General features: G+C 46.6%; 1 protein-coding gene across 8 annotated transcripts in view; it reads right to left on the bottom strand.

Moving 5' to 3' along the window:
• Positions 1–25,245, bottom strand: part of OSBP2 (oxysterol binding protein 2) — a 154,239-nt gene that overhangs the window by 48,970 nt on the left and 80,024 nt on the right. For all 8 annotated transcript variants that reach the window (XM_028710997.2, XM_077920509.1, XM_077920510.1 and 5 more), the window contains one exon: positions 8,638–8,888. In XM_028710997.2, coding sequence (XP_028566830.2) covers positions 8,638–8,888 — 251 coding nt within the window. The remainder of the gene's footprint in view (positions 1–8,637; positions 8,889–25,245) is intronic.

The following is a 25,245-nucleotide window of genomic DNA, read 5'->3' as shown; positions in this document are numbered from 1 at the left end:
TTCCTTCCCTACTGGCTTAGGGAGCCGGTGTGGTGTAGTGGTTAAGAGCGGTGGACTCGTAATCTGGTGAACCGGGTTCGATTCCCCGCTCCTCCGCATGCAGCTGCTGGGTGACCTTGGGCTAGTCACACTTCTCTGAAGTCTCTCAGCCCCACTCACCTCACAGAGTGTTTGTTGTGGGGGAGGAAGGGAAAGGAGATGGTTAGCCGCTTTGAGACTCCTTCGGGTAGTGATAAAGTGGGATATCAAATCCAAAACTCTTCTCTTCTTCTTCCTAAAGGAGCCCAGGGCAGCAAGCGACAAGGGACAAAACAGTAAAAATGTCTTCAAAACAATTCCAATGTCAGGTGCTTGTGTGGTTGCTCGAGAGTAAACAGGCACGACTCCAACCTGTCTTTTCCAGGCTTTATTCTTGGTGCAAACTATTTACAGTGAAGAGCGTCGTAAGTTCATGCCTGGCTCAATCACTAGCAGAATCTGGGAGTGGTCGGTCTTTGTACCTCCCCCAGCATAAAAGTCACATCACCCCCAGCCTTTTCCGCCCCTCCCTGCGCCGAAGCCAACTGCGCCGAATGGGCGCTGGCAAGGGCGTACTTCCCGCCTCTCCGGTTTGCTCAGGCTCGGTGTTAGGCTCTCCCTAGCATCCCCTGGTCCCTGCACCTCTTCTCCCCTGGAGGTGGGGCTTTCCTCCTCGCTGGAAGAGGAACTGCTTCGCAAGATTTTCGGAGGCTCCCTATAACACAACTGCCCTTCCATCTCTCGCCTCTGAGCTGATGGCAGTTCCCTGACATCCAATATAGATGCACTTTGGGAAAGCTCGTGACTGGAGAGGCTTGCAGGAAGAGGAAGGTCTTCGGTAGGCTCCGAAAAGACAACTGAGATGGTGCCGGTCTAATATTTAAGGGGAAGGAATTCCAAGGGGCAGGTGCCACGACACTAGAAGCCTGATTCCTGAATTGTGCGGAATGGACCTCCCAATAAGACGGTGGCTGGATCTAGACACACATTTTTTTAAAAACCGTTTCCGGAAAACGTGTTGTAAACCTCATAATGGGAAATCACATTGGCAAAAGACGGAACTCTGCAGCGCCATCTGGTGTCAAAGTGTTACAACGCTTTTTAAACACTTTTTCTTTACTAACGTAGCTGAGTCCAGTATCTGCAGGAGGCGCTCACCAGCAAAGCACAGTGATTGGTTGGCTATATATGGGGCGAGGCGATCTTTGAGGTATCTTGGTCCCAAGATGTACAGGGCTGTACAAGAATCAGGACTTGGGTAGGCATATGGGGCACTTTTTCTAGTTTAGAAAAGCAGGGGCATAAAGAGGGGCATGATAGAGGACTCTGTGGCGCTGGTTTTTCAGCGGGTACTCAAGTGTATGCAGTACCAGTGCCTCTCTCTCTCTTTTGATTATTGCTAAAAAGTATGACACTTACTGTAACAACTTCATGATGAATACCAGTACCTCTTTTTCTGGGGGGGGGGGGAGTACTATAGAGGAGTGAAGAATTTTGCATGATGCAGAGGAGGTGGATTGGAAGATAATTCCCTCCTCCTCTCATATTATTCAATTCAATATTCAGGGTTATTTGATGAAACGGAATCGTGTAGGTACGGGAGGGGCAAAATTAAGTACAGTGGACGCTTGGGTTGCGAACGTGATCCGTGCGGGAGGTATGTTTGCAACCCGCAGAGCCGTGTCTGAGCACGCACGAGTCGTGATTTGGCGCTTCTGCACATGCGCAAAGCGCGATTTAGCGCTTCTGCGCCGAAACCTGGAAGTAACCCATTCTGGTACTTCTGGGTTCAGGGTGGTGCGCAACTTGAAAACACGCAACCTGAAGTGTCTGTAACCAGAGGTATGGCTGTATATCTTCACAAAGCACATTGTCAAGACTGTAGTATTTGCCACCGTAAGATGTAGTGACGCCACCAGCTTGGGCTGCTTTAAAAAAACGGGGATCGGGCAAATTCATGCAGGGTGAGGCTATCAATGGCTACATGTCAGTATCAGCAGCAATATCAAAAGCAGCAAATGTCTCCAAATACCACACACTCCAGAACGTGTCTCCAACGCAAAGTACCCTATGCAGATTACTCCCAAAGACAGGTTACCAGTGATGTGGGGGTTCCAGGGAGGGCAAAAAACAAACAAACAACAACAACAATTTATTACTTATACCCCGCCCATCTGGCGGGGCCTTCCCAGCCACTCTGGGAGGATCCCAGCAGAATATTAAAAACACAGTAAGACATCAAACATTAAAAACTTCCCTAAACAGGGCTGCCTTCAGATGTCTTATAAAAGCCAGATACAGTGGTGCCTCGCAAGACGAAATTAATTCGTTCTGCGAGTTTTGTCGTCTTGCGATTTTTTTTCGTCTTGTGAAGCACAGTGTCGGAAAAGTTTCGGAAAAGCTTCAAAAATCACCAAAGTCTTCAAAAAAACCCCAAAAGGCTACCACACCGCGTGCTATGAGTTGCTCCTCAAAGTCAAGTTGCAACTGTATTAACGGTGTTAAGAAAAAGGAAACAAACTTGCAAGACGTTTCCGTCTTGCGAAGCAAGCCCATAGGGAAAATCGTCTTGCGAAGCAGCTCAAAAAACAAAAAACCCTTTCGTCTTGCGGTTTTTTTGTCTTGCGAGGCATTCGTCTTGCGAGGTACCACTGTAGTTGTTTATTTCCTTGACATCTGATGGGAGGGCGTTCCACAGGACGGGCGCCACCACCAAGAAGGCCCTCTGCCTGGTTCCTTGTAATCTCACTTCTCACAGGGAGGGAACTGCCAGAAGGTTCCCTCACTGCAACAAACAAACAGAATGGGGGGGGGGGGGCGAGATTTCCCGTTCAAAATTTTCAAGAAAATCCTACTTTGCTGGTACAATTTCTTACCTGCGAATTCATCTCCACACGCACAAGAGCTACGAAACCCAGTCAACGTAACACAAAAGCAAACCCTTCTGGTGGGGGTGGGGGGGGGGTGTAAGGGGGACACAGAAACTGCCCCCCCCCGGACATGTACCGTCCACAACCTTCCTGCCCACTCTGCTGCTGTCTGCAGCAGCAGCAGAGTAATTCACTCCATCCCAAAATCTATTTCCAGCACCACCCACAGCACTTCTGATAAGCCTTTGCAACAAACTTCCAAGCTGGCCTCATCTGCCACGATCCAGCGACGTCTCCGCATGCCTTCTGCCTACGAAGCCACCCAAGGGGATTTTTCTGGGCTCCTTGGAATCCTCTGTGTAATTTACCCTTTACATCGGTCCCTCCGTATTGGCAAACACTTCCCACGCCACCTCTGCACCAGATTGGCACTTGTTTCCATCTCGGCGGCTCCTGCTTCTCCTCTGCAGCTCTTGGGCTCGGTCCAGTAGCGCTTAACTTCTTCTGCTTAATTTAGACCAGGGTTTCCCAAAGCGGCTGGTGATGACCCCCAGGGAGGTCGATGGGACTGTGAATAAAGACTATGGGGCTGAAAGGGGGTGAGGAAAGGGCTCTTAAGGGTGGGAAGGTAGTTTACAAGGTATAGTGCAAAAAAAAGCCTCAAAAATAAAAAACATGAGCATGTACAGAGTGCACCTTCCTCCCTTGCCAATGAGGAACTCCTGTATTTAAAAAAAGGAGAGTATACATGTGCACTTTTGCTTTGTGTATATATTAATTTTTGACATGTCGTGATTCCTAATAAAGGTAACTGATGATTAATAAAAGTTGATCACGTGTTCATATTTCTTGACTTTTATGTCATTTATATTCTCAAGAATTTAGAATGGGGTCGGCGACAACTTTATGAACTCATCAAGGGGTCAATCAACTCAGAAGTCTGAGAAACCCTGATTTATACCGTAATCCCAAGTATGTTTATGAAGATTACAATGATTCCATTTCGATCACTATTTTCTGTTCTAGAAGTAGGGAACCTCTGCATTGGCCAAGTGTTGCGCTGCCCCCCCCCCCTTAATGTTGCTCCAACGTTAAATGAATGAGTCTATTTCTTTTATATAAACATCTTGGCAACCAAAGTTTTTAGAAGCTGCAACTGAAAACTGGAGAGGGGTATGGGGAAGAAAAACATCACTATCGACTCAACTACATTAGTCAAGAAAAAGCGTTTTGAATGTATTATAAACATGCAGCACCAGATGGCACCAGAGAGCAAAAAAAATATTCTAACTGATTTTCCATGGCATTTTTTTTTAAACGATTTAATTTCTGACTTATTTATAGCGGTTTATTCCTGTGTGTAGATCTACTCTAGAGCAAACTTTAAAGTGAAAAAGTATAAAACTACAGACAGTATAGTACTTCACAGCTGCTCTTTGACCCTTGACATTTAAAAATGTGTTTTTATTGTTAAAATGGGTGCTGTCACTGTTTTATCAATATACTATGCTGTTCTGTAATGTATGTTAGATTACAGTTTTAAGCTGCGCCATCTTTTTGCCATAAGTTTGGTTGTATGCAAGCCTCTCAGAGAGCCTGCCGAAAATGATTTACTGTTTTTATAACCTTCTTGTAAGATGACCCATTTTTCTACTTCTTCCATTTATTATGCTTTGTTTTTATGCCGTTTTGGTTTTAATTGAGATTCTGTACGCCACATTGAGATAGATATATCTTATATGAGTTGGCAGTACATAAATGAATAAATAAAAAGAATAATATTGCATTTTTAATCATGTTATGTTGAGCCACCTTCCGGGGGGGGCGTCACCCTGGTAGGGAGCATAAAGATATTAGAAATAAAGGAATAAAATAAATATGCCAGGATTTTATGCGTTGACATCTGTGACAGAATAGGCCCTTTCTCAGGACGAAGGTGGCAAAAAACACTGAGTATGTCACTCCGAAAGGGAACAACATTGATTCTTCTGGAAAGAATTCCATTACAAAATCAGTAGCTTCGGGAAACTGGAATAACTGGGCATGGCTGATAGGTAGAGAGATGTGGAAATGCAGGTGAGAAGAGAGGCTTTATATATTCCTGAAAACCAGGTAGGGTTTTGTTTTTGTTTTAAATCTACTACAGCGCTTTGGGCCTTTGATGCTCAGAGAAGCATCAAGACTTTTACACAGCTAACCAATTAACATGAGGTACTTCGCTGCCGCTGTGATGGATTAGCGCACAGACATCGCAACACATTGTTTTTTACAAGATTGCTGCAGCATACACGAAGACCTGGGATGCATCCGCCAACGGCCTAACTACATTTGCGTTTTTCTAATCAAGATTATCCTAATTAAGTCACCAGGAGGGAAAGAAGACAGGTCTGGACCTGCAGGCAGATCTCTGAGTAATTTGCAGTAGATTCGGCAAGGACTGCTGACTCTGAAATGTTTAACAATAGCAGTGACAAAAATGACTCCCCCACCCTAATTTTTATTCTGCTGAAATGAAGAAAGTTTGGAGTAAACAGAAGTGCATTGTTTTTTTTTATAGCTCTCTGTTTTGGGAATATTCCTGGGTTTAGAAAGAATTTAATTCTAAGTATATATATTTTGCACTAGCCTTTGGTTAGTAGATTATTGGGATTCTAGTGGGGTTTTTTTAAAATAAAATAAAAAACCAACAGAGTTGATCCTGTAAACCTGAAATCTGCCCAGCCTGGCATTAGAAGTTTGCTACATGCTTCACAAGTGAAGTCCATGTACACAGCTGAGCTGTGTTGGCCATCATTTTCGGTGGGGGTGGAATAAAGCGATCCAAATTCTGCTCTCGGTTACAAACTTGATCCAGAAATTACAGCTGAGTTATCTTTGGATGCATGGCCCTTTTTACTTCCGATTTTTCAAATCTCTTCTTTGTGGTATTTGCATAATTGGATCACGAATGCGGGGCAGGAATAAAGCACAGAGGACTTTGCATTAATGAAACACGCAGAGACGCACATCTCCCTCCCCCTTCTCACACACACAACCCCACTCACAGCAAGTCTGTTTTAGAGTTAAGAGCCTCTTCTCCCTTGCAGCGCCAGCCTCTGAACGTCGGCATGGTCTCCCAAGTTGATCGAAGCAAAACTAGCCCATCCCAAATAAACCAAGCCAGCCCACTCACATCTCTGACATGCCTTTCGGAGGAAGAACTCTCTTTGTTCCTCTTTCTTTTTTTAAAACTGGGGTGTGAGCAGAATAAGAAAGTATCAACATTTCAGCTGAACTCCAGCCCTTCAGACCCCCAGTACCAATTCTGCTAATTGGAAGCAAAAAAAGGCCGGCTGAATCGGTTCTGATTTGGGAGGAAAGCATTGAGGCATGGAAAGGAATAAGAAGGCAAGGAGAACAGTAGGGCGAAGGAGGTCAGAGACAAGCACAAGGCAAAAGGAGGGCTGTGTCTCAGCACCAGGTCCTCTGCTTTGCATGCAGGTCACAGATTGTGGCATCTCCAGGTAGGACAGGGAAGTCCCTTGTCCGAAACCCTGGAGAGCCACTTCCAGTCAATGTAGACAATACTGAGCTAGATGGACCATTGGTCTGACTTTTTCCACATGAAGGGGTTGGGGGGGGGGTCAAAGCTCAGTGGCAAAGCATCTGCCTTGCATGCAGAAGGTCACAGGTGCAAACCCCAAGCATCTCCAGGTAAGGGCTGGGAGAAACCCCTATCTGAAACCCTAGAGCAGCCTTTCTCAACCTGTGGGTCCCCAGATGTTGTTGAACTACAACTCCCATCTCCCCTAGCTAGCAAGGCCAGAGCTCAGGGATGATGGGAGTTGCAGTCCAACAACACCTGGGGACCCACAGGTTGAGAACCGCTGCCCTAGAGAGTCAACGCAGGCGACAATGAGCTTGATGGACCAATGACTCTGCATAAAGCAGTTCCCAATGTTGCTGTGAGTCAGCAAACCCACGTAAGAAATGATCAGGTCCAAGCGTCAGCAAGATTTGACTCTCCACTATCGCAGGGGAGAAAGTGGTGGTGGGGAGACTGGTGCAGAGACGCCCAAGTGCAGGCACCCCCAAACTTAGCCCTCCAGATGTTTTGGGACTACAATTCCCATCATCCCTGACCACTGTTAGCTAGGGATCATGGGAATTGTCGTGCCAAAACATCTGGAGGGCCGAGTTTGGGGATGCTTGCCCTAGTGCAGGGACAGTCCATGTGATGGCCCCTCCAGATGCGCTGGACTACAAGTCCCATCATTCCTGACAACTGGCCATGCTGGCTGGAGGTGGAGGGCACCATGTTGGTTACCGCTGCCCAAGCAATTCCCATGGCAATTAGTTGCCCCACAACAGATCTTGGTGGGTTTTGGTTTTTTTACAGCTGGCAGTGGTACATGATGGCCCCTTCCAGATCAGAACCAGAAAGATTGAGGCATGGGATGTTGGCACCCCAGCTTCAACCATCTGCAATTTGAAGTCTCCAGCAACTTGGTATCCTCATCGGTTCATTTCCCCTCCTCTGTCTCATGGTTAAACCATGTTCAAAGCTGCTGACAACATTGCCAGGAAAGTTTACGTAATGAACTACAGCAGCATTTGAAGGATTATTATTTTTTTGCGACGGCTAGCAAGTTAGCAAAGAAAGCCATACAAATATCAATAGCCCAAGCAGATTTTTCCTATGAATAAAAAACACAGTAAGGTTAAACAGTCCGCTAATAACTGATACGAAGGCCTAGTAACAGAAGTACAGAAACACAATCCAAGTAACGGAAAAGGCACTAAATCTTATTCTGTAATAAATGTTGTCCCCCAGCAACAACCCCTAAGTCAGCCAGGGCCCAGACCTCTTAGGCATGTCTAACTGGTAGCAACAGGCAAGGAGGACCAAGGAAGGAACGGACACTCTCAAATAAATAACATTTAGCTTAAGAGCCCTTAGAAAATTTAGCACCACAAAGTCAAAAATTCACTAGTCTTCTGGTACTTTCAGTGGTGTAGCGTGGGTTGTCAGCACCTGGGGCAAGGCAAGTAATTTGCGCTCCCTAACCCGTGGATTTGCGCCCCCTAACCTGTGGATTTGCCCTAACCCCAGATGTTGCGCCCGGTGCGGCCGGCCCCCCCTGCACCCCCCACGCTACGCCACTGGGTACTTTTAACAAACAGTGCAATTTGCCGGCATATCTCATATGCTCTTTCAGCTATTACTATAGATTGTGTGGACACCTTTTTTGATTTATTCATTCCATTTATTGGCTACCCTTCGTCCACAGGATCCCAGGGCAGCACACAGAAACGAAACAGATTAACAAAATAAAAATAAAGCCATACTAATATTAAACCAGACCCTCACAACCTAGTCTTGCAAACAGCAAACCACAGCAATACACCTGACCTTGAACTGTATCAAACACTAGCAGGGACTTCGATAGAAGAGACAACTCAAGATGTGCTCAAGGCTTCACTTTTCACAGGTAAACCTAGACTGCTCAAATGAGAAACACGGCAAATCAGGGAATGGAATCCTGGCGTTTCATACTCAAGGCTGAGATATTCTGAGAGCTCGAAGTGGAAGAGAATTAAAATTCCAGGCTGTAGAAGGCGTCTTGTGAGCATGTCCATCCTTGCAGGTTCCTATGACACTTACCTGCCTACTGCTACCATTGCCTCCCTGCAAAAATCCTGTGTTAGGTAGGAGAGGCGTTGCGCACCTGCCACCAGCCTCTACAGCCAGGACCTGTGCTCCACTTACATTTATCATAGCATTGGAGGTGATCCTGAAGAGGGTGGCTCTCTCGTTGACCGCCTTGATCTTCTCCCCGCTCTCGGCGGGCAGCTTGAGGTTCTCCAGCTCACTCAGGGACCTCTGGAGAGCTGCCCCATGCTTGGCGATGAGGTCGTTGCAAGTGCTGAGATCCTCCAGCTTACTCGAGAGGCTTTTCAGAGTGCCGTGCAGTTCGCTCTTGTCAGACTGCGAGGCTGGCTCCTCATCACCAGAGTCATCTGTAGAGGGGAACGGCAAAAGAGGGAAAAGGAGGGAGGGGAAGACAAAATGGTTTCCATGGTTACCGGCCGGACTGCAACGAAAACAGAGCGATGGTTTGTGCGGCGAGAAGTGAAGCAAGACCTCTGTTTGCACAAGGCGCCAAATCTCCGACTGTCCTTAGGTTCGGAAAAGTCACAGCCCAGAGAACACACTGATTTTTTCCCCTCTGTGCAGAGATTTTGTTTTATTTTATTCCTTCTCTCCAGCAACTGTAAATCCAGAAACACATGGAAAAGAAAGCCCCATTGGTTTTGAAGGGAACTTACTTCTAAGTACAGTGGTACCTCAGGTTACATACGCTTCAGGTTATATATGCTTCAGGTTACTGACTCTGCTAACCCAGAAATAGTGCTTCAGATTAAGAACTTTGCTTCAGGATGAGAACAGAAATCGTGCTCCGGCGGTGCAGCAGCAGTGGGAGGCCCCATTAGCTAAAGTGGTGCTTCAGGTTAAGAACTGTTTCAGGTTAAGAACAGACTTCCGGAACGAATTAAGTACTTAACCCAAGGTACCATTGTAATTTTGTTTAGGACAACGGACTATTGTCAACATCTACATTGTAGACTGAATCAGGCCAGAGGAACCAGCACCTCCTTCAGTGGCCCATCTAGTCCAGCATCCTACTCTCACAGTGGCCAACCAAATGCCCCAATGGAAAGCCCGTTAGCAGGATCCGAGCACAAGAGCCCTCTCCCCTCCTGCAGTTTCCAGCAACTGGTACTCAGAAGCATTGCCTCTGACCATGAAAGCACAGCCACAGTGGCTGGTAGCTGTCGACAGCTTTATTCTCTAAGACAGGGCAGGGAATCTCTTCCACTCAGCAGGCTGGTTATCCTGGGTTCCCCCACCTCCAGTGGGCCCCACCTGTCCCATCACCTGACATGTTGTCATGTGGCCTGTTTTCTTCCTTTGGGGCGTGGCTTGCTTTCAAGCTCCGATCCAAGAGGAGCTGACTTCAAGCCAAGGTCAACTGCACTAAGGAGTACTGCAGCCCCTTGGTAATGGCAGCCACCCTGTATCCGCCAGAAGAAAGGATAGCTCAGTTGGTAAGAGCATGAGGCTGTTACTCTTGGGGTCGTGGGTTCAAGCCCCACGTTGGGCAAAAAGATTCCTGCTTTGCAGGGGGGGGGTTGGACTGCACGACCCTTTTGGTCCCTCCCAGTGCTATGATTCTGTGATTCCACCTGTCTCCAATGCCCAGCCTAACTTTTAAAACTGCAAGGCCTGGATTCAACCCGCCCAGTAGGCAAGCAGATGTCAACGCGAAAGCTCCTGCTGGTGCAACAGGGCATCCCCAAATCCTTTCTGGAGAGCCAGGGGAAACCCCAGAACAGCACTGTGGGAGGCAGGAAGGAGAGGAGGATTGTTCCATCTGGCCAGCAGAAAGGCTTCCACTGATGAAACTGAATTCCTCCCCTAGTCTGGAAACACACATTCAAGTGCTTTCAAGGCAGAACCGGCTTAGTTAGACTGATGCTCAGCTTATCGTTCCACAAGGGACTACTGGTTCTCGTCTCGCTCAAGGGTTGCGGAAACAAGCTGAAAAGTCCTGGATTTAACAACAGCGAAGTAACACAGCAGAACCCCGAAAGGGAATAAGGAAATGTGGACAATAGCATCTTTAAGTGCCAACGCAGGGGTGGAAAACATCAACCCAGGGCCACCAAAATGTGGCCTCCAATTCCTGTTATTTGGCCCTCGGGACTCCCAAGGGCCACATCCCTGCTGACCCTGCTTTGCACCCTCCCTGGGTGCTTTTGCCTGGCTGGAATATATCCTTGAACTCTGGAAATGTTTCTTGCTTGCCGCAGTGTTAGAAACTCGTATAAATAAGTTAGGCGCCAAATGGGTCCTTAAACCAAAGCTGCAGTCACCAAAATGGAATGTCTAGTTTCCATCTGGGGGCAAGGTGGCTCCAAAGTCTTCTTGTTCAAAAGATGGCCAGACTGGTGATTATCAGTTAAACATCTGGCTAGTTCAGATGACAACCTTGAGCTAGGTCAAGAGCTTGGAGAACTTAAAGAAGAAAAGTCATTTGATCCAGGGACAGTCCACATATCTACTGGCCTATTCTGACCTCTTTTTCTTAATAGTGACTGCTCCTGCTCAGGCAGCTCAGAAAAAGCAATCTGGATCCAGAAATTCATTCTGATTGTGTGGATAAAATATGACTGATAGAATTCTACAGGATGGGGTATAAGCGTGTGAAAACAGTCCGGATCCAATGATCCCCAGATGGTGGAGATGTGGCCGCCAGGACCACATAACACCGGTCCTGAGAGATCTGCATTGGCTCCCAGTACGTTTCCGAGCACAATTCAAAGTGTTGGTGCTGACCTTTAAAGCCCTAAACAGCCTCGGTCCTGTATACCTGAAGGAGCGTCTCCACCCCCATCGTTCAGCCCAAACACTGAGGTTCAGAGCCGAGGGCCTCCTGGCGGTTCCGTAACTGCGAGACGTGAGGTTACAGGGAACCAGGCAGAGGGCCTTCTCGGTAGTGGCGCCCGCCCTGTGGAACGGCCTCCCTTCAGATGTGGAAATAAGCTGCTATCTTCTTTTTAAAAGACATCTGAAGGCAGCCCTGTTTAGGGAAGTTTTTAATATTTAATGCTGTATTGTTTTTAACACTTGATTGGAAGCCACCCAGAGTGGCTGGGGAAACTCAGCCAGATGGGCGGGGTATAAATAATAAATTATTATTATTATTATTATTATTATTATTATTATTATTATTACTACTACTACTACTACTACTACTACTACTACTACTACTACTAGGCAAAGGCATCTTTACTCAGTCGCAAGTGATCGAAAGTCAGGTGCAAAATGCGCCCGGCTAATTTCGAACGCTGGGGTGGAAGATAGAGAGAGGTGTGTGTAGAAATAAGACCACTGTAGAAAAGTGGAATTTCCATCCATTGCTCCAGCAACCTTTGCTTCTGACCCTGCCAATTACTGGCATGCGGCCCTCGGAAACCTGCCCAGAAAGCAATGCGGCCCTCAGACTGAGAAAGGTTCTCCATCCTTTACTTATGGAAGCTCAGCTAACAGCACCAGCTGCTGCAAGCTTGTGTGGCTTTAGCCTTTATTATCATAGGGCAGGCTGGGCTGGAGGGTGCATGGAACATGTGTCCGAAATGTCACAGCATTCAGACCAGAGGCAGGTAGTGGTTTTTTTCCAGGATTAAGGACCCATCTGGAAATATCATCAGCTGCAAGACAGTCACTTATGCCTTTTTGCTTTCCGGAATACACACACTGATAGAATTAGCACATTATCCAAATGAGTAAGGTGTGTGTGTGTGTGTGTGTGTGTGTGTGTGCATCTCTGACGCTTCTCTTTCAAAAATCCATTTATGGACTGAATTGAGAAGCAGAAAGAGCTCAAACCATGCTTTTTTCTTTTTTCTTTTTTTGAGCTGAGGAGAAGACGGACATCTCAGGGTAAACTAATTAAGGTCCCAGCAATTAAACAGTTTGCCAACAACTGAAGAAACTGCCTCGCCAGCTGCAGACAGAGTGCAGACACCCACCAACATCAACTGCAGAAATCTGCTCATGCAGAAGCAATTGGGTTAGAGCTATGGCTCAGTGGTCGAGAATCAACTTTCGGTGTAAGAAACTCAGATGTGTAAGCAATTTGCCAAGTGGTACCTTAAACTGAGGTTGTGGTTGCCACAACGGAATGTCTAGGCTCATTTTTTTCTTCTTCCAAGGTTGGAAAATATATATATAAAATGAATCATGTACGTCGTCAATGTTAATATATTTAACAATTCAGTTGCACATTTTGCCAATTACAGTAACTTTTCCCCCCAAAACACGTGAACTAACACTCAGGGCTGGAAACTCAAGATACATAAGCTAGGTGCACCTTAAATCGAGGTTACAGACCCCTTCCGATGCTACGATTCTACGATCTCAACTAAATGGCTTGGCTGTAGCTTGCTCTTACAAGAATTCTCTTGTCTCAGAATGCAAGGAGGAGAAAGACACACACAGTGGAAATGGAAAAGGTCTGTGAACTGTGAACTAAGGTCTGTGGTTGCCAACTAGGCGCCCAGAAACCTCAACGCAATTGGACCTGCGCCAGTAGCAAAATGTTTTCACGGTGGCCAACCAGATGCCTGTGGGAAACGTTCAAGCAGGATCCGAGCACAAGAGCAACTCTCCTCTCCTCTGGTTTCCAGCAACTGGGATCCAGAAGCATTGCCGCCTCTGACAATAGGGGCAGAACAGAACCATCAATGACCCTCTCCTCCATGAATTTGTCCAATTCTCTTTTAAAGTCATCTATGGTGGTGGCTGTTACTGCTTCCTGTGGGAGCGAGGCCCACAGTTTTAACTAACAGAACATTTCCAAACACAATTCAAAGTGTTGGTGCTGACCTTTAAAGCCCTAAACGGCCTCGGTCCAGTATATCTGAAGGAGCGTCTCCACCCCCCATCGTTCAGCCCAGACACTGAGGTCCAGCGCCGAGGGCCTTCTGGCGGTTCCCTCACTGCAAGAAGCCAAGTTACAGGGAACCAGGCAGACGGCCTTCTCGGTAGTGGCACCCGCCCTGTGGAACGCCCTCCCACCGGATGTCAAAGAGAACAACAACTACCAGACTTTTAGAAGACATCTGAAGGCAGCCCTATTTAGGGAAGCTTTTAATGTTTGATGCATTACTGTATTTTAATATTTTGTTGGAAGCCACCCAGAGTGGCTGGGGAAGCCCAGCCAGATGGGCGGGGTATAAATAATAAATTATTATTATTATTATTATTATTATTATTATTAGGCCTTTCCCTTGAGAGCAGTTTGGGAGGTGCCTACTTTTTGTAACTGCAGGAAACAGAGCATCACCACAAGGTACTGAGTGTGTGCATATGCGCGCCGGGAAGAGCATGTGCATATGTGTCTATGCGCTGCAAACAGTACAAACCAATCTCACAGTCAAATCCATCCCTGTGCCCAGAGGACACAGAGGCAGATGCTCTGTGTTCAGAAGTAATTAAAGACAGAAGGTGAGCTGACTTCAGAGGTGGAGAGGGGGAAAGGCAGGCACCCCATCCTGGCCTCTGCTCCCATAAAGGAAGGAAGACGGAATGAAAAAGCCAACCTTGAAAAGGTTGTCAAGAAGGCCAATTAGTCAGGCTTGAGGTGGCCAGGGACGGCGGCTGGCACAAGGGCACAGGCAAACAGCTGGGCTGCCATGACGCTGCTCACATTACAGTTTGCAGCGCCGAGGCCAAACCTCTGCCCCTCTAGAAGGGAAGGGCGGCAGACAGAAGCAGCAGCAGCTGAGGACACTTTATGTTTACAAGAAGACAGAGAAGGACAAAGAGCCAAGGAGGGAAGAGGCTCCAGCGCTCCCCAGCTTCTGTGGCAGTGACGCCACTGAATGCACAACAAAGGAATCCAAGCTGCGGTTGTTATGAAGTTGCGTTGTTTTAAATGCAACAACAGCCTCACTGTGTGATCAAAGCCCGTCTACAAGCCCTTATCGTGAATCTAGCCACCGGGACACTAAAGATTTGTTTGCTTGTTTCTTGCATTCCTTTCCTCCAAGGAGCTCAAGGTGGCGTATGCGAATTCTCCCCCAAAACCCATTTTTATCCTCTCAGGCTGAGTTACTGGGTCAAGGTCACCCAGTGAACTTCATGGCGGAGGGGGATTTGAACCCGGGTCTCCCAGATCCTAACCACACTGGTTTCCTCCTCTGCATCATGTGCCGCCTCCATGAGAGAAATGAGGGCTCTTCCAGGCAACCTAATTATTGAGCATTCACACTGATTTGCTGCACGAAGCTTACGTGGAGGTTAGACCATATCTGGTCTGCAGTGAGCATTTTTTCTGATTGGTTTGTGGGGTGAATATAGTGGGGTATTGCTTAGGGGTATTTGTTGCTGATACTGGTATTATATTTTGTATCTTTATTATGATTTCTGTGGAATTTTTTCCATTTGGCTGTGTACTTTTTGGGTGTTTTATTTATTGTTTATGACTACTTTTGTTAGGCTGCAGTTACGTATCTTTTCATGTTGTCAGTTGCCTTGAGCCTGATTTGAAGTGTGGAAAGGCGGCATACAAAAAAAAAAAGAAGGACAATGAGCATTCATCCTGATGTGTTTGCATATCTTTCCTTCCATCGTTCATTCATTCCACATTTAATGACAGAAGCACCCACCTGTTTTTTTGTGTGTTTTTTTGGTAAAGTGATTTGTTGCGCTAGGGCGACGGAGCGCTTGAATTCATTTTAATTGTGCAAACCTAAATGGAAGAGGATGCTAAACTCAATGGACCCCCATTGGCCTGATCCAGCAGAAAAGCTCTTCATAGAACTGGATATGGAACAACTGATTGGTTCAAAATTGGGAAAGGAGTACGACAAGGCTGTATATTGTCTCCCTGCTTATTTAACTTATATGCAGAATTCATCATGCAAAAGGCTGGGCTGGATGAATCCCAAGCTGGAATTAAGATTGCCGGAAGAAATATCAACAACCTCAGATATGCAGATGACACAACCTTGATGGCAGAAAGTGAGGAGGAATTAAAGAACCTTTTAATGAGGATGAAAGAGGAGAGCGCAAAATATGGTCTGAACGTCAAAAAAACGAAGATCATGGCCGCTGGGCCCATCACCTCCTGGCAAATAGAAGGGGAAGAAATGGAGGCAGTGAGAGAGTTTACTTTCTTGGGCTCCATGATCACTGCAGGTGGTGACAGCAGTCACAAAATTAAAAGATGCCTGCTTCTTGAGAGAAAAGCAATGACAAACCTAGACAGCATCTTAAAAAGCAGACACATCACCTTGCCAACAAAGGTCTGTATAGTTAAAGCTATGGTTTTCCCAGTATGGAAGTGAGAGCTGGACCATAAAGAAGGCTGATCACCAAATAATTGATGCTTTTGAATTATGGTGCTGGAGGAGACTCTTGAGAGTCCCATGGACTGCAAAAAGATCACACCTATCCATTGTGAAGGTAATCAGCCCTGAGTGCTCACTGGAAGGACAGATCGTGAAGCAGAGGCTCCAATACTTTGGCCACCTCATGAGAAGAGAAGACTCCCTGGAAAATACCCTGATGTTGGGAAAGATGGAGGGCACAAGGAGAAGGGGACGACAGAGGACGAGATGGTTGGACAGTGTTCTCGAAGCTACCAGCATGAGTTTGACCAAACTGTGGGAAGCAGTGGAAGACAGGAGTGCCTGGCGTGCTCTGGTCCATGGGGTCACGAAGAGACGGACACGACTAAACGACTAAACAACAATGCTTTGTAAAGAAGGTCAGTATTATATTCTTTGGGATGACTGCCAGCTGAGGGGGTGGCCCCAAGAGACCAGCTTGCCTAATGTTACCTGCTGGCTACATTACAGAAGCAAAGTTGGAATCAGAGACTTCTTGGTTCACCTTGTCAGTTCCACACTACGCCAGCTCTCATCGCAACACAGCAATGGGAAGGCTGTGCTGGACCACTATTCTCCATCGGACAAGATAGTAGGATTTCAGATGAAAAAAGGCCCCAGAGTTCCATCTGAATATCAAGACGTAGTTCTGCAGCAATTGTACCTTTGCAAAATGTTTTGATGTGAATGTAAACACGCTCAAAACACACACTTTTAAAGAAAAGGCAAAGCTAAAAACAGAACCACAGTTTCACTGGGGAAAAGTCACGGAAGCAGATGAGTGCCCACTGATTGGAGGAGCAGACCCAGATGAGAAGGGAAATGAAACAAGCTTCAGGAGGTATGAGATTCATTAGACGGCCCTGGGTGGTAGAAAGGTAAGGTGCAGCTGTTCTGAAAAAGTTCCAATTAAGGGGATACGCTCACCTTGCAAACAGCCTCTCGTTCTCTTGTCTGCTGGTGCCAGCTCAGTTGGCAAAGTCAAGCAAACAAGGTATAGCATAGCAGAAAGCTAAATGAGAATGCAGTTTCCTACTGGGAAGAGGTTTTAATGACTCCTCCGAGGATCAAACATTTCTCTGCACATCAGTGCAAATGCTTTATGCATGCATAAGCAGCACAGAGTCCATAATAAACTGCTGTGTAGAAACACCCTTAGACATTTCTTCTTCTTCTTCTTCTTCTTCTTCTTCTTCTTCTTCTTCTTCTCCTCCTCCTCCTCCTCCTCCTCCTTAGCATAATTAGCGTTTTGTTTTTACCACAGTCCGACATATAGCCTCCAAAACTGGAGATCACAGCCCAATTCATTTATTAATATTTATTAGTTGTTTTCCCCACAAGAGTGACCCAAAGCATCTTACAAACACGATGTAAACACTAAAACCAAATACAGCAACTAATAAAAACTTTTAAAAACACACCCATACAAATAAAATACAGTGCTTATAGGATCCTGACCCAATAAAAAAGGCCACTGAAACCCTTCAAATTAAGGACCAAAAGCCCAGGTAAAAAGGAGTTATTGCCTGGTGTCTAAAAATAAAAACGATGCCAGGCCTACCTCCCTGGAGAAGGTATTCCACAAGCCAACAGTGAAAAGGCCTGTTCTACTTGCCAATTCTACCATGAGGTTTAACAGGAAGATTTGGACAGAGATTTATACAGCCTACCTCACAAGGATGCTGTCAAGATGATACAGCCAAGCACAGTCCTTGAGACAAAGAAGGAAAGCAATATAAGACAGAAATAACTAAGATTATGCTCCGTATGTTACGTTTACAGATCTGAAGTTAAACCATCGTTTCCAGGCGATGGGATGGGTTTGAGGAGAAATTAAATGTGCTCCGTTCTTGGGGAGCAATTTTAACAGATTTATTCCTGCAATGCCAAACCATGCCCAGGGGCAAAGAGGCCTGAAAGCTGATGTATCCCCAGCATCAATATGAAAACAGCAACGACAAACAAAACAAAATACAGAAGACAAAAGCCGCTGGTGTTCTTCTGAAATGCTTGCAATTATCCCGATGTATAACATCTTGTTAAATACGTTGTCTTGCTGTTGCAAGAGACACTCTGGGTGTTACTTGTTATTGTTTTGGACTAATAATAATAGAACATCAAGGTTGCAGGTTCGATCCCCGTATGGGACAGCTGGATATTCCTAGGGGGTTGGACTAGATGATCCTTGGGGTCCCTTCCAACTCTACAATTCCATGACTCTATGATGGTAAGCATGTAGATCTCATGCTTAAAAAGGTAAAGGGACCCCTGACCATTAGGTCCAGTCATGGCCGACTCTGGGGTTGCGGCGCTCATCTCGCTTCACTGGCTGAGGGAGCCGGCGTACAGCTTCTGGGTCATGTGGCCAGCATGACTAAGCTGCTTCTGGCGAACCAGAACAGCGCATGGAAACGCCGTTTACCTTCCCGCCAGAGCGGTACCTATTTATCTACTTGCACTTTGATGTGCTTTCAAACTGCTAGGTTGGCAGGATCAGGGACCGAGCAACAGGAGCTCACCCCGTCGCGGGGATTCGAACCGCCAACCTTCTGATCGGCAAGTCCTAGGCTCTGTGGTTTAACCCACAGCACCACCCACGTCCCTCAGATCTCATGCTTACCACACAGACAAAAAGTGTGTCGCTGAAGAATTCAGAAACAAAGCCCCAATACAGGAACACAACTTCAGTAATCACAGAATTGTAGAGTGAGAAGGGACCGCGAGGGTCATTGAGTCCAGCTCCCTGCAAAACGCAGGAAGCTTTTGCCCAAAATGGGGCAGATCAAATCATGATGAAACTAATGTTTCATTAAGAAATTTTAAAATGGATGCCCAATTTTCCAGGTTTTCTATAGCTGGCTTTTGGAGGAGGATTGGAAGTTAACTCCTGACCTCCCCCTGCCCCCCCCCAAAACCCCAACACACTAAGCATTTCCATTTCTGTCGCTGCCGACTCCATGGGCATAATGAGCAGCCCAAAGTAGAGGACAGCCTTGGCACTGGGACCCCAACAGTGCCAGCTTGCTCAGTCTCGGCTAGTTCAAATGAGGACAAAGTCCTTTTAACAGGGAGGCTTACATAACAGCTGCAGCTTGCAGAAACTCTGAGCTACCACACACTGCTCCCCAAGCTCAGAGGCTCAACAGAAGGTGGCTTATGAAAGAATATGGAATTTGCAGGTGCATCAGCAACGCTTTGCAGTAATTAAAAACAACAACAACAACTTTGTGAGCCCTGCTCAGTGGAAAGGCTGTCGGTCAAAATACTTCTGTCTGCTTTGAAGGGCTTGCGGACATTCTATTTCCCTTAGAGATAGATTTAACCAACAGGCAGTTCGGAACATCAGGATTTGCTTCTCCCCACCCCACCCACAAACCCCTAATCTGCTTTCTCGATGCTCAACACTACAATTTCTCCCAAAGCTTCCCCTTTTATATTTCAAGGGCTGTCATTACAGGCATTCAACCTATGAATTCCTTTTAAAGCACGGCAACAAAGAGAAAAACAAGTTTACAGTATGATTTCAGAGAGGAAGCCTTTATTTCTTTCTATGGAGAAAACAAGCCACCGGCATTGGCAGCTGCTGCTGCTATTATTAAGAGAGAGAGAATCTCCAGAACGTGACTAAATCTGAAGGAACTGAAAACGAATGAAAAACACACCTCTGCACACACGCACACACACCCTCCAGTTCTGAAACGGTTGCCAAGTGTGTCAAGAAACACCAGGCACCAAATTTGCTGGACCAATTTCAACTGATGTCGTAATATGAAACTTCTGGGTTTGGAAGGGATGCTCCATTCGGGTTGGTTTCACAGAAGCAGTGGCATTGCTCCTCTGCCGTCGTAGCAAGCTGCCCTGGGAAAGGTGCAAAGGCCTATGGCAGGGAACAGGGTCACACTGAAAGACGCCTGTATTAGGAAGTCTGGTGTAAGTAAAGGTAAAGGGACCCCTGACCATTAGGTCCAGTCATGGCTGACTCTGGGGTTGCGGCGCTCATCTCGCTTTATTGGCCGAGGGAGCCGGCGTACAGCTTCTGGGTCATGTGGCCAGCATGACTAAGCCACTTCTGGCGAACCAGAGCAGCACACGGAAACGCCATTTACCTTCCTGCCGGAGTGGTACCTATTTATCTACTTTCACTTTGATGTGCTTTCGAACTGCTAGGTTGGCAGGAGCAGGGACCGAGCAACGGGAGCTCACCCCGTCGCAAGGATTCGAACCGCCAACCTTCTGATCGGCATGTCCTAGGCTCTGTGGTTTAACCCACAGCGCCACCCACGTCCCTTGAAGTCTGGTGTAGCAGTGGGCAAAATTCTTCCCACGTGATCCTGCCCCTCTCCCACATGGCTTCTGCGTTTCTGGGGAACGTAGGAAGCTGCCTTACACAGTGGTACCTTGGTTCTCAAACGCCTTGGTTCCCAAACACAGACAACCTGGAAGCAAGTGTTCTGGTTTGCGAGCGTTTTTCGGAAGCCAAACATCCAATGCAGTTGTCAGCTATTGTTTCCGGGGTGCCTGCACCAATCAGAAGCCGCACCATGGTTTTTGAACATTTTGGAAGTCAAACGGACTTCCGGAATGGATTAAGTTCAAGAACAAAGGTGCCACTGTATTTGGCACTTTTGTTTTCGCTATTTATTTTGCATTTTTGTTTTTGAGGCTTTTTCGGTTCATTTGTTTTTGTGACTGTGTGGAACCGAGTTCAGCTACTGATTGATTGATTGATTGATTGATCGATTGATTGATTGAGTGCACGTAAGAAAAAATTTAATTCTAATTTTTCTCATCTACAATACTGTCTTATTTTATAGTACAGTACATTAATAACTGCTTTCATTTTATGGTTCAATGGTCTTGTTAGATAGTAAAATTCATGTTAAATTGCTGTTTTAGGGGTTGTTTTTAAACGTTTGGAACGGACTAATCTGTTTTGCATTGCTTTCTATGGGAAAGCGCGCCTTGGTTTTGGAACGCTTTGGTTTTGGACTTCTGGAACGGATTAAGTTTGAGAACCGAGGTACCACTGTACTGTGACATGGTTGGGTCCATCTAGCTCAGTACTATCTAGGCACCAGGCATCCCCAAACTCAGCCCTCCAGATGTTTTGGGACTACAATTCCCATCATCCCTGACCACTGGTCCTGTTAGCTAGGGATGATGGGAGTTGTAGTTCCAAAACATCTGGAGGGCTGAGTTTGGGCGTGCCTGATCTACACTGACTGGCAGCAGCTCCTCAGGGTCTCAAGAAAGGGCTCCTAACCCGGAGATGCAGCTGGGAGCTTTGGCATGCAGAGCTCTAATCACTTTGACGTTTCCCCTCCCTTTGAGCTGTGGCACTTCTGTATTATGGAGGGTAAGGCTCTGCCATTAATGCCTTCACAGTCAAGAGACAGTAATGCTTCTGAATCCCAGTTGCTGGAAACTGCAGGAGGCGGGGAGGGCTCTCCCACTCAGGTCTTGCTTGCAGGTTCCATAGGATCGTAGAACCACAGAGTTGGAAGAGACCCTGCGGATCACTTAGTCCAAACCCCTGCAACGCAGGAATATGCAGCTGTCCCTTAGGGGGATTGAATCTGCGACCCTGGCGTTATCAACACCACGCTCTAACCAAATGTGCTATCCAGCTGCATCTGGCTGGCCCCTGGGAAAACAGGGCGATGGACCCAATGGGCTACTGGCCTGATCCTGAAAGTTTTCTGTGCTCACAGGGGAATGGCAACAACAGCCTGCTAACTTATTTCTGCCCCATTTTTCTGCATCTCAAAGTGGCTTACAGTTTTTTCTTTTAATTAAATTAAATTAATATCCCATTCTTCCTCCTGAAGGAGCCCAGGGAAGCAAACAACAAGTGATTAAAAAAGTAAAAACATATGAATAACACCTTTAAAACAATTCAGATGCAGATTGGGAAAGAGCTCGACTTAAAAGGCTTGTGAGAAGAGTAAGATAATCAGTACAGTGGTAACTCAGGTTACATACGCTTCAGGTTACATATGCTTCAGGTTACAGACTCCGCTAACCCAGAAATAGTGCTTCAGGTTAAGAACTTTGCTTCAGGATGAGAACAGAAATTGTGCTCCAGCAGCACGGCAGCAGCGGGAAGCCCCATTAGCTAAAGTGGTGCTTCAGGTTAAGAACAGTTTCAGGTTAAGTACGGACCTCCAGAACGAATTAAGTACTTAACCCGAGGTACCACTGTAGTTGCAAACAAAGACAACAGATCCAGCTCCTAATGTTTAGCAATGTTAACTATCAGGCCTTTTCAGATTTCATTAGATCGAAGCTGGTCTTGAATTCTGTCTGAAATAGTTCCTTTTACTCCGAGATCATGCAGAAAGCGAAAGACCAAAGTCTCTTGTGGTTCTCTATCTGCAAGAAAAATGAAGGCCTAAGTAACAAGGCACTCTGGGTGGTTAATGCGATGGGCCACATGGATTTCCATTAATCACCCAACAGTAAAAAGAAGCAGCCCTCAAACAACTGATGCATTTCCGAAGGGCTTCTCAATGCCGAACAAGTTGATCTAAACAGACAGGACAGACAGATGGAGAAGGATAAACAGAGCTAAGTAGTAACACAGTTTGGGGTTTAGCTCGGGTTTTTCCAGCAACTACTATATTAACCACTGTTTTATCATGCTCAAAAATAAGTGACACTTACAAGAGAGCGCACAACACCCGCACACTTCTTGTCCTTGCAAATCAGAGCTGCCAACAGAGTGCCACTAACCAGCAGGGGTATCTGACAACAGGGGTGGCAAGGAAAAGCAGAGGTGACTCACATGAGTGATGCTTGGGAAATAAACACACACATGTGGATTTGCTTTCAGAATTTCAAATAGAGAAATCAGAGATAACCTTGCATTAGGCTTCTCCAATTTGGTGCCCTCCAAATTCTTTGGGCTATAGTTCCCATCAGCATGGCTGTGCTGGTTGGGGCTGATGGGACCTGCAAGCAGCCTAGCCATGTTGATGGGAACTGTAGTCCTAAGAATATAATAATAATAATAATAATAATAATAATAATAATAATAATAATAATAATTTTATTTATATCCCGCCCTCCCCAGCCGAAGCCGGGCTCAGGGCGGCTAACAACAATAAAACAGTACAAAAGTACAGCATAAACAACACTCTAAAATCATTCATTATAAAATTAATTAATTCAAGCTACTGGCAACCATTGGGCCAGAGCTCCGCGAAGATTGCTGAGGGAGGGAGTCAGGCTGTGCCCTGGCCAAAGGCCTGGTGGAACAGCTCTGTCTTGCAGGCCCTGCGGAAAGATGTCAAGTCCCGCAGGGCCCTGGTCTCTTGTGACAGAGTGTTCCACCAGATCGGAGCCACAGCTGAAAAAGCCCTGGCTCTAGTTGAGGCCAGCCTAACTTCTCTGTGGCCTGGGACCTTCAAGATGTTTTTATTTGACGACCGTAAGTTTCTCTGTGGGGCATACCAGGAGAGGCGGTCCCGTAGGTACGAGGGTCCTAGGCCGTATAGGGCTTTGAAGATTAAAACCAGCACCTTAAACCTGATCCTGTACTCCACCGGGAGCCAGTGCAGCTGGTATAGCACCGGGTGAATGTGATCTCGCAGCGAAGCCCTCGTAAGGAGTCTCGTTGCAGCATTCTGCACCCGCTGGAGTTTCTGGGTCAGTCTCAAGGGCAGCCCCACGTAGAGCGAGTTACAATAATCCAGTCTGGAGGTGACTGTCGCGTGGATCACAGTGGCTAGAGGGTGCAAGGATGGAGAAGGCTGCCTTTCATGACATCCAGCTCCATGGCTGTGTACACTCCACACACTGAAAGCATTCCCCACCTGAATTCTGGGAACTGTAGTTTAACACTCACAGTTATAATTCCTAGTCCCCTTAAACTAGAACTCCCAGGACTCGGGGAGGGGGAGAGATGTAAGGATATGCTTTAAATCTATGCAGTCAGTGCCAAAAATCAAGATAGGAACATTAGAAGAGCCTGCTGGATGAGGCCAATGGCCTATCTAATCCAGCATCCTGTTCTTACAGGGACACGGGTGGCACTGTGGTCTAAACCACTGAGCCTCTTGGGCTTCCCGATCAGAAGGTTGGCGGTTCGAATCCCCACAACGGAGTGAGCTCCTGTTGCTCTGTCCCAGCTCCTGCCAACCTAGCAGTTCAAAAGCACACCAGTGCAAGTAGATAAATAGGTACTGATGCAGCAGGAAGGTAAACGGCGTTTCCATGCGCTCTGGTTTCCGTCACGGTGTCCCTTTGCACCAGAAGCGGTTTAGTCCTGCTAGCCACATGACCCAGAAAGCTGTCTGTGGACAAACGCCAGCTCCCTCGGCCCAAAAGTGAGCTGAGCATCGCAACCCCATAGTCGCCTTGACTGGACTCAACCGCCCAGGGGTCCTTTACCTTTTACAAGGGGCAACTAGATGCCTGCAGGAAAGCCACAAGCAGGACCTGAGCACAAGAGCAACTGGGATTCAAAAGCATTGCTGTCTCCAACCATGGAGGCAGAGCCATCACAGCTAGTAGACACTGACAGCCTAATCCTTTATGAATTTGTACAATCCTCTTTTAAAGCGTCTAAATTGTTGGCCATCACTGCCTCCTGTGAGAGCAGGCTGCATAGTTTTATGCACTGCATGAAGAAGTGCTTTCTTTTTTTATAGAACGTATTGAAAATGTGTCTCCCCGGAACTTTTATTCCGAAGAGCCACTGAGTGCTGCCTGGGTTCTCCCTCACCCATAACCTCAGATCCTCCTTCCTGATATTCCAGTGGGCCAGGAATAGCTCCCCTTATAGAACTGTAGAATTGTAGAGTTGGAAAGGATCATCTAGTCCAACCCTTTGCAATATAGTAGTAGTAGTAGTAGTAGTAATAATAATAATAATAATAATAATAATAATAATAATTCCCCAGCCAGAGCCGGGCTCAGGGTGGCTAACACCAGTAAAATTACAGTAAAATCGTAATAGGAAAAAAACAATTTAAAATACAAGTTAAAATGCAATTTAAAATGCAGCCTCATTTTAAAAGTAGCCCATAGATCAAAACCATAAGGGGAGGAAAACATAAGGGTCAGACTGAGTCCAAACCAAAGGCCAGGCAGAACAGCTCTGTCTTGCAGGCCCTGCGGAAAGATGACAAGTCCCGCAGGGCCCTAGTCTCTTGTGACAGAGCGTTCCACCAAGTCGGGGCCAGTACTGAAAAGGCCCTGGCCCTAGTTGCGACCAATCTAATAGGAATATGCAGATGGGATCCAACCTGCAAAATAGCTGTGGACTCTGCACAGTCCAACTGCATCACTGCCTCCTTTACAACATCATGCACATCTGCAGGAGAACCCGACCCACCACTTGCCTCCCCGGAAGGCATCAACCTCCCCATCAACCGAGGCCAGCAAATGCTGTCGCAGGAAGCCATTCTCACTGTGA

Source organism: Podarcis muralis, chromosome 16 (assembly GCF_964188315.1).
Source record: "Podarcis muralis chromosome 16, rPodMur119.hap1.1, whole genome shotgun sequence".
Lineage (NCBI taxonomy): Eukaryota > Metazoa > Chordata > Lepidosauria > Squamata > Lacertidae > Podarcis > Podarcis muralis.
This window is presented reverse-complemented; position numbering and strand designations above follow the sequence as displayed.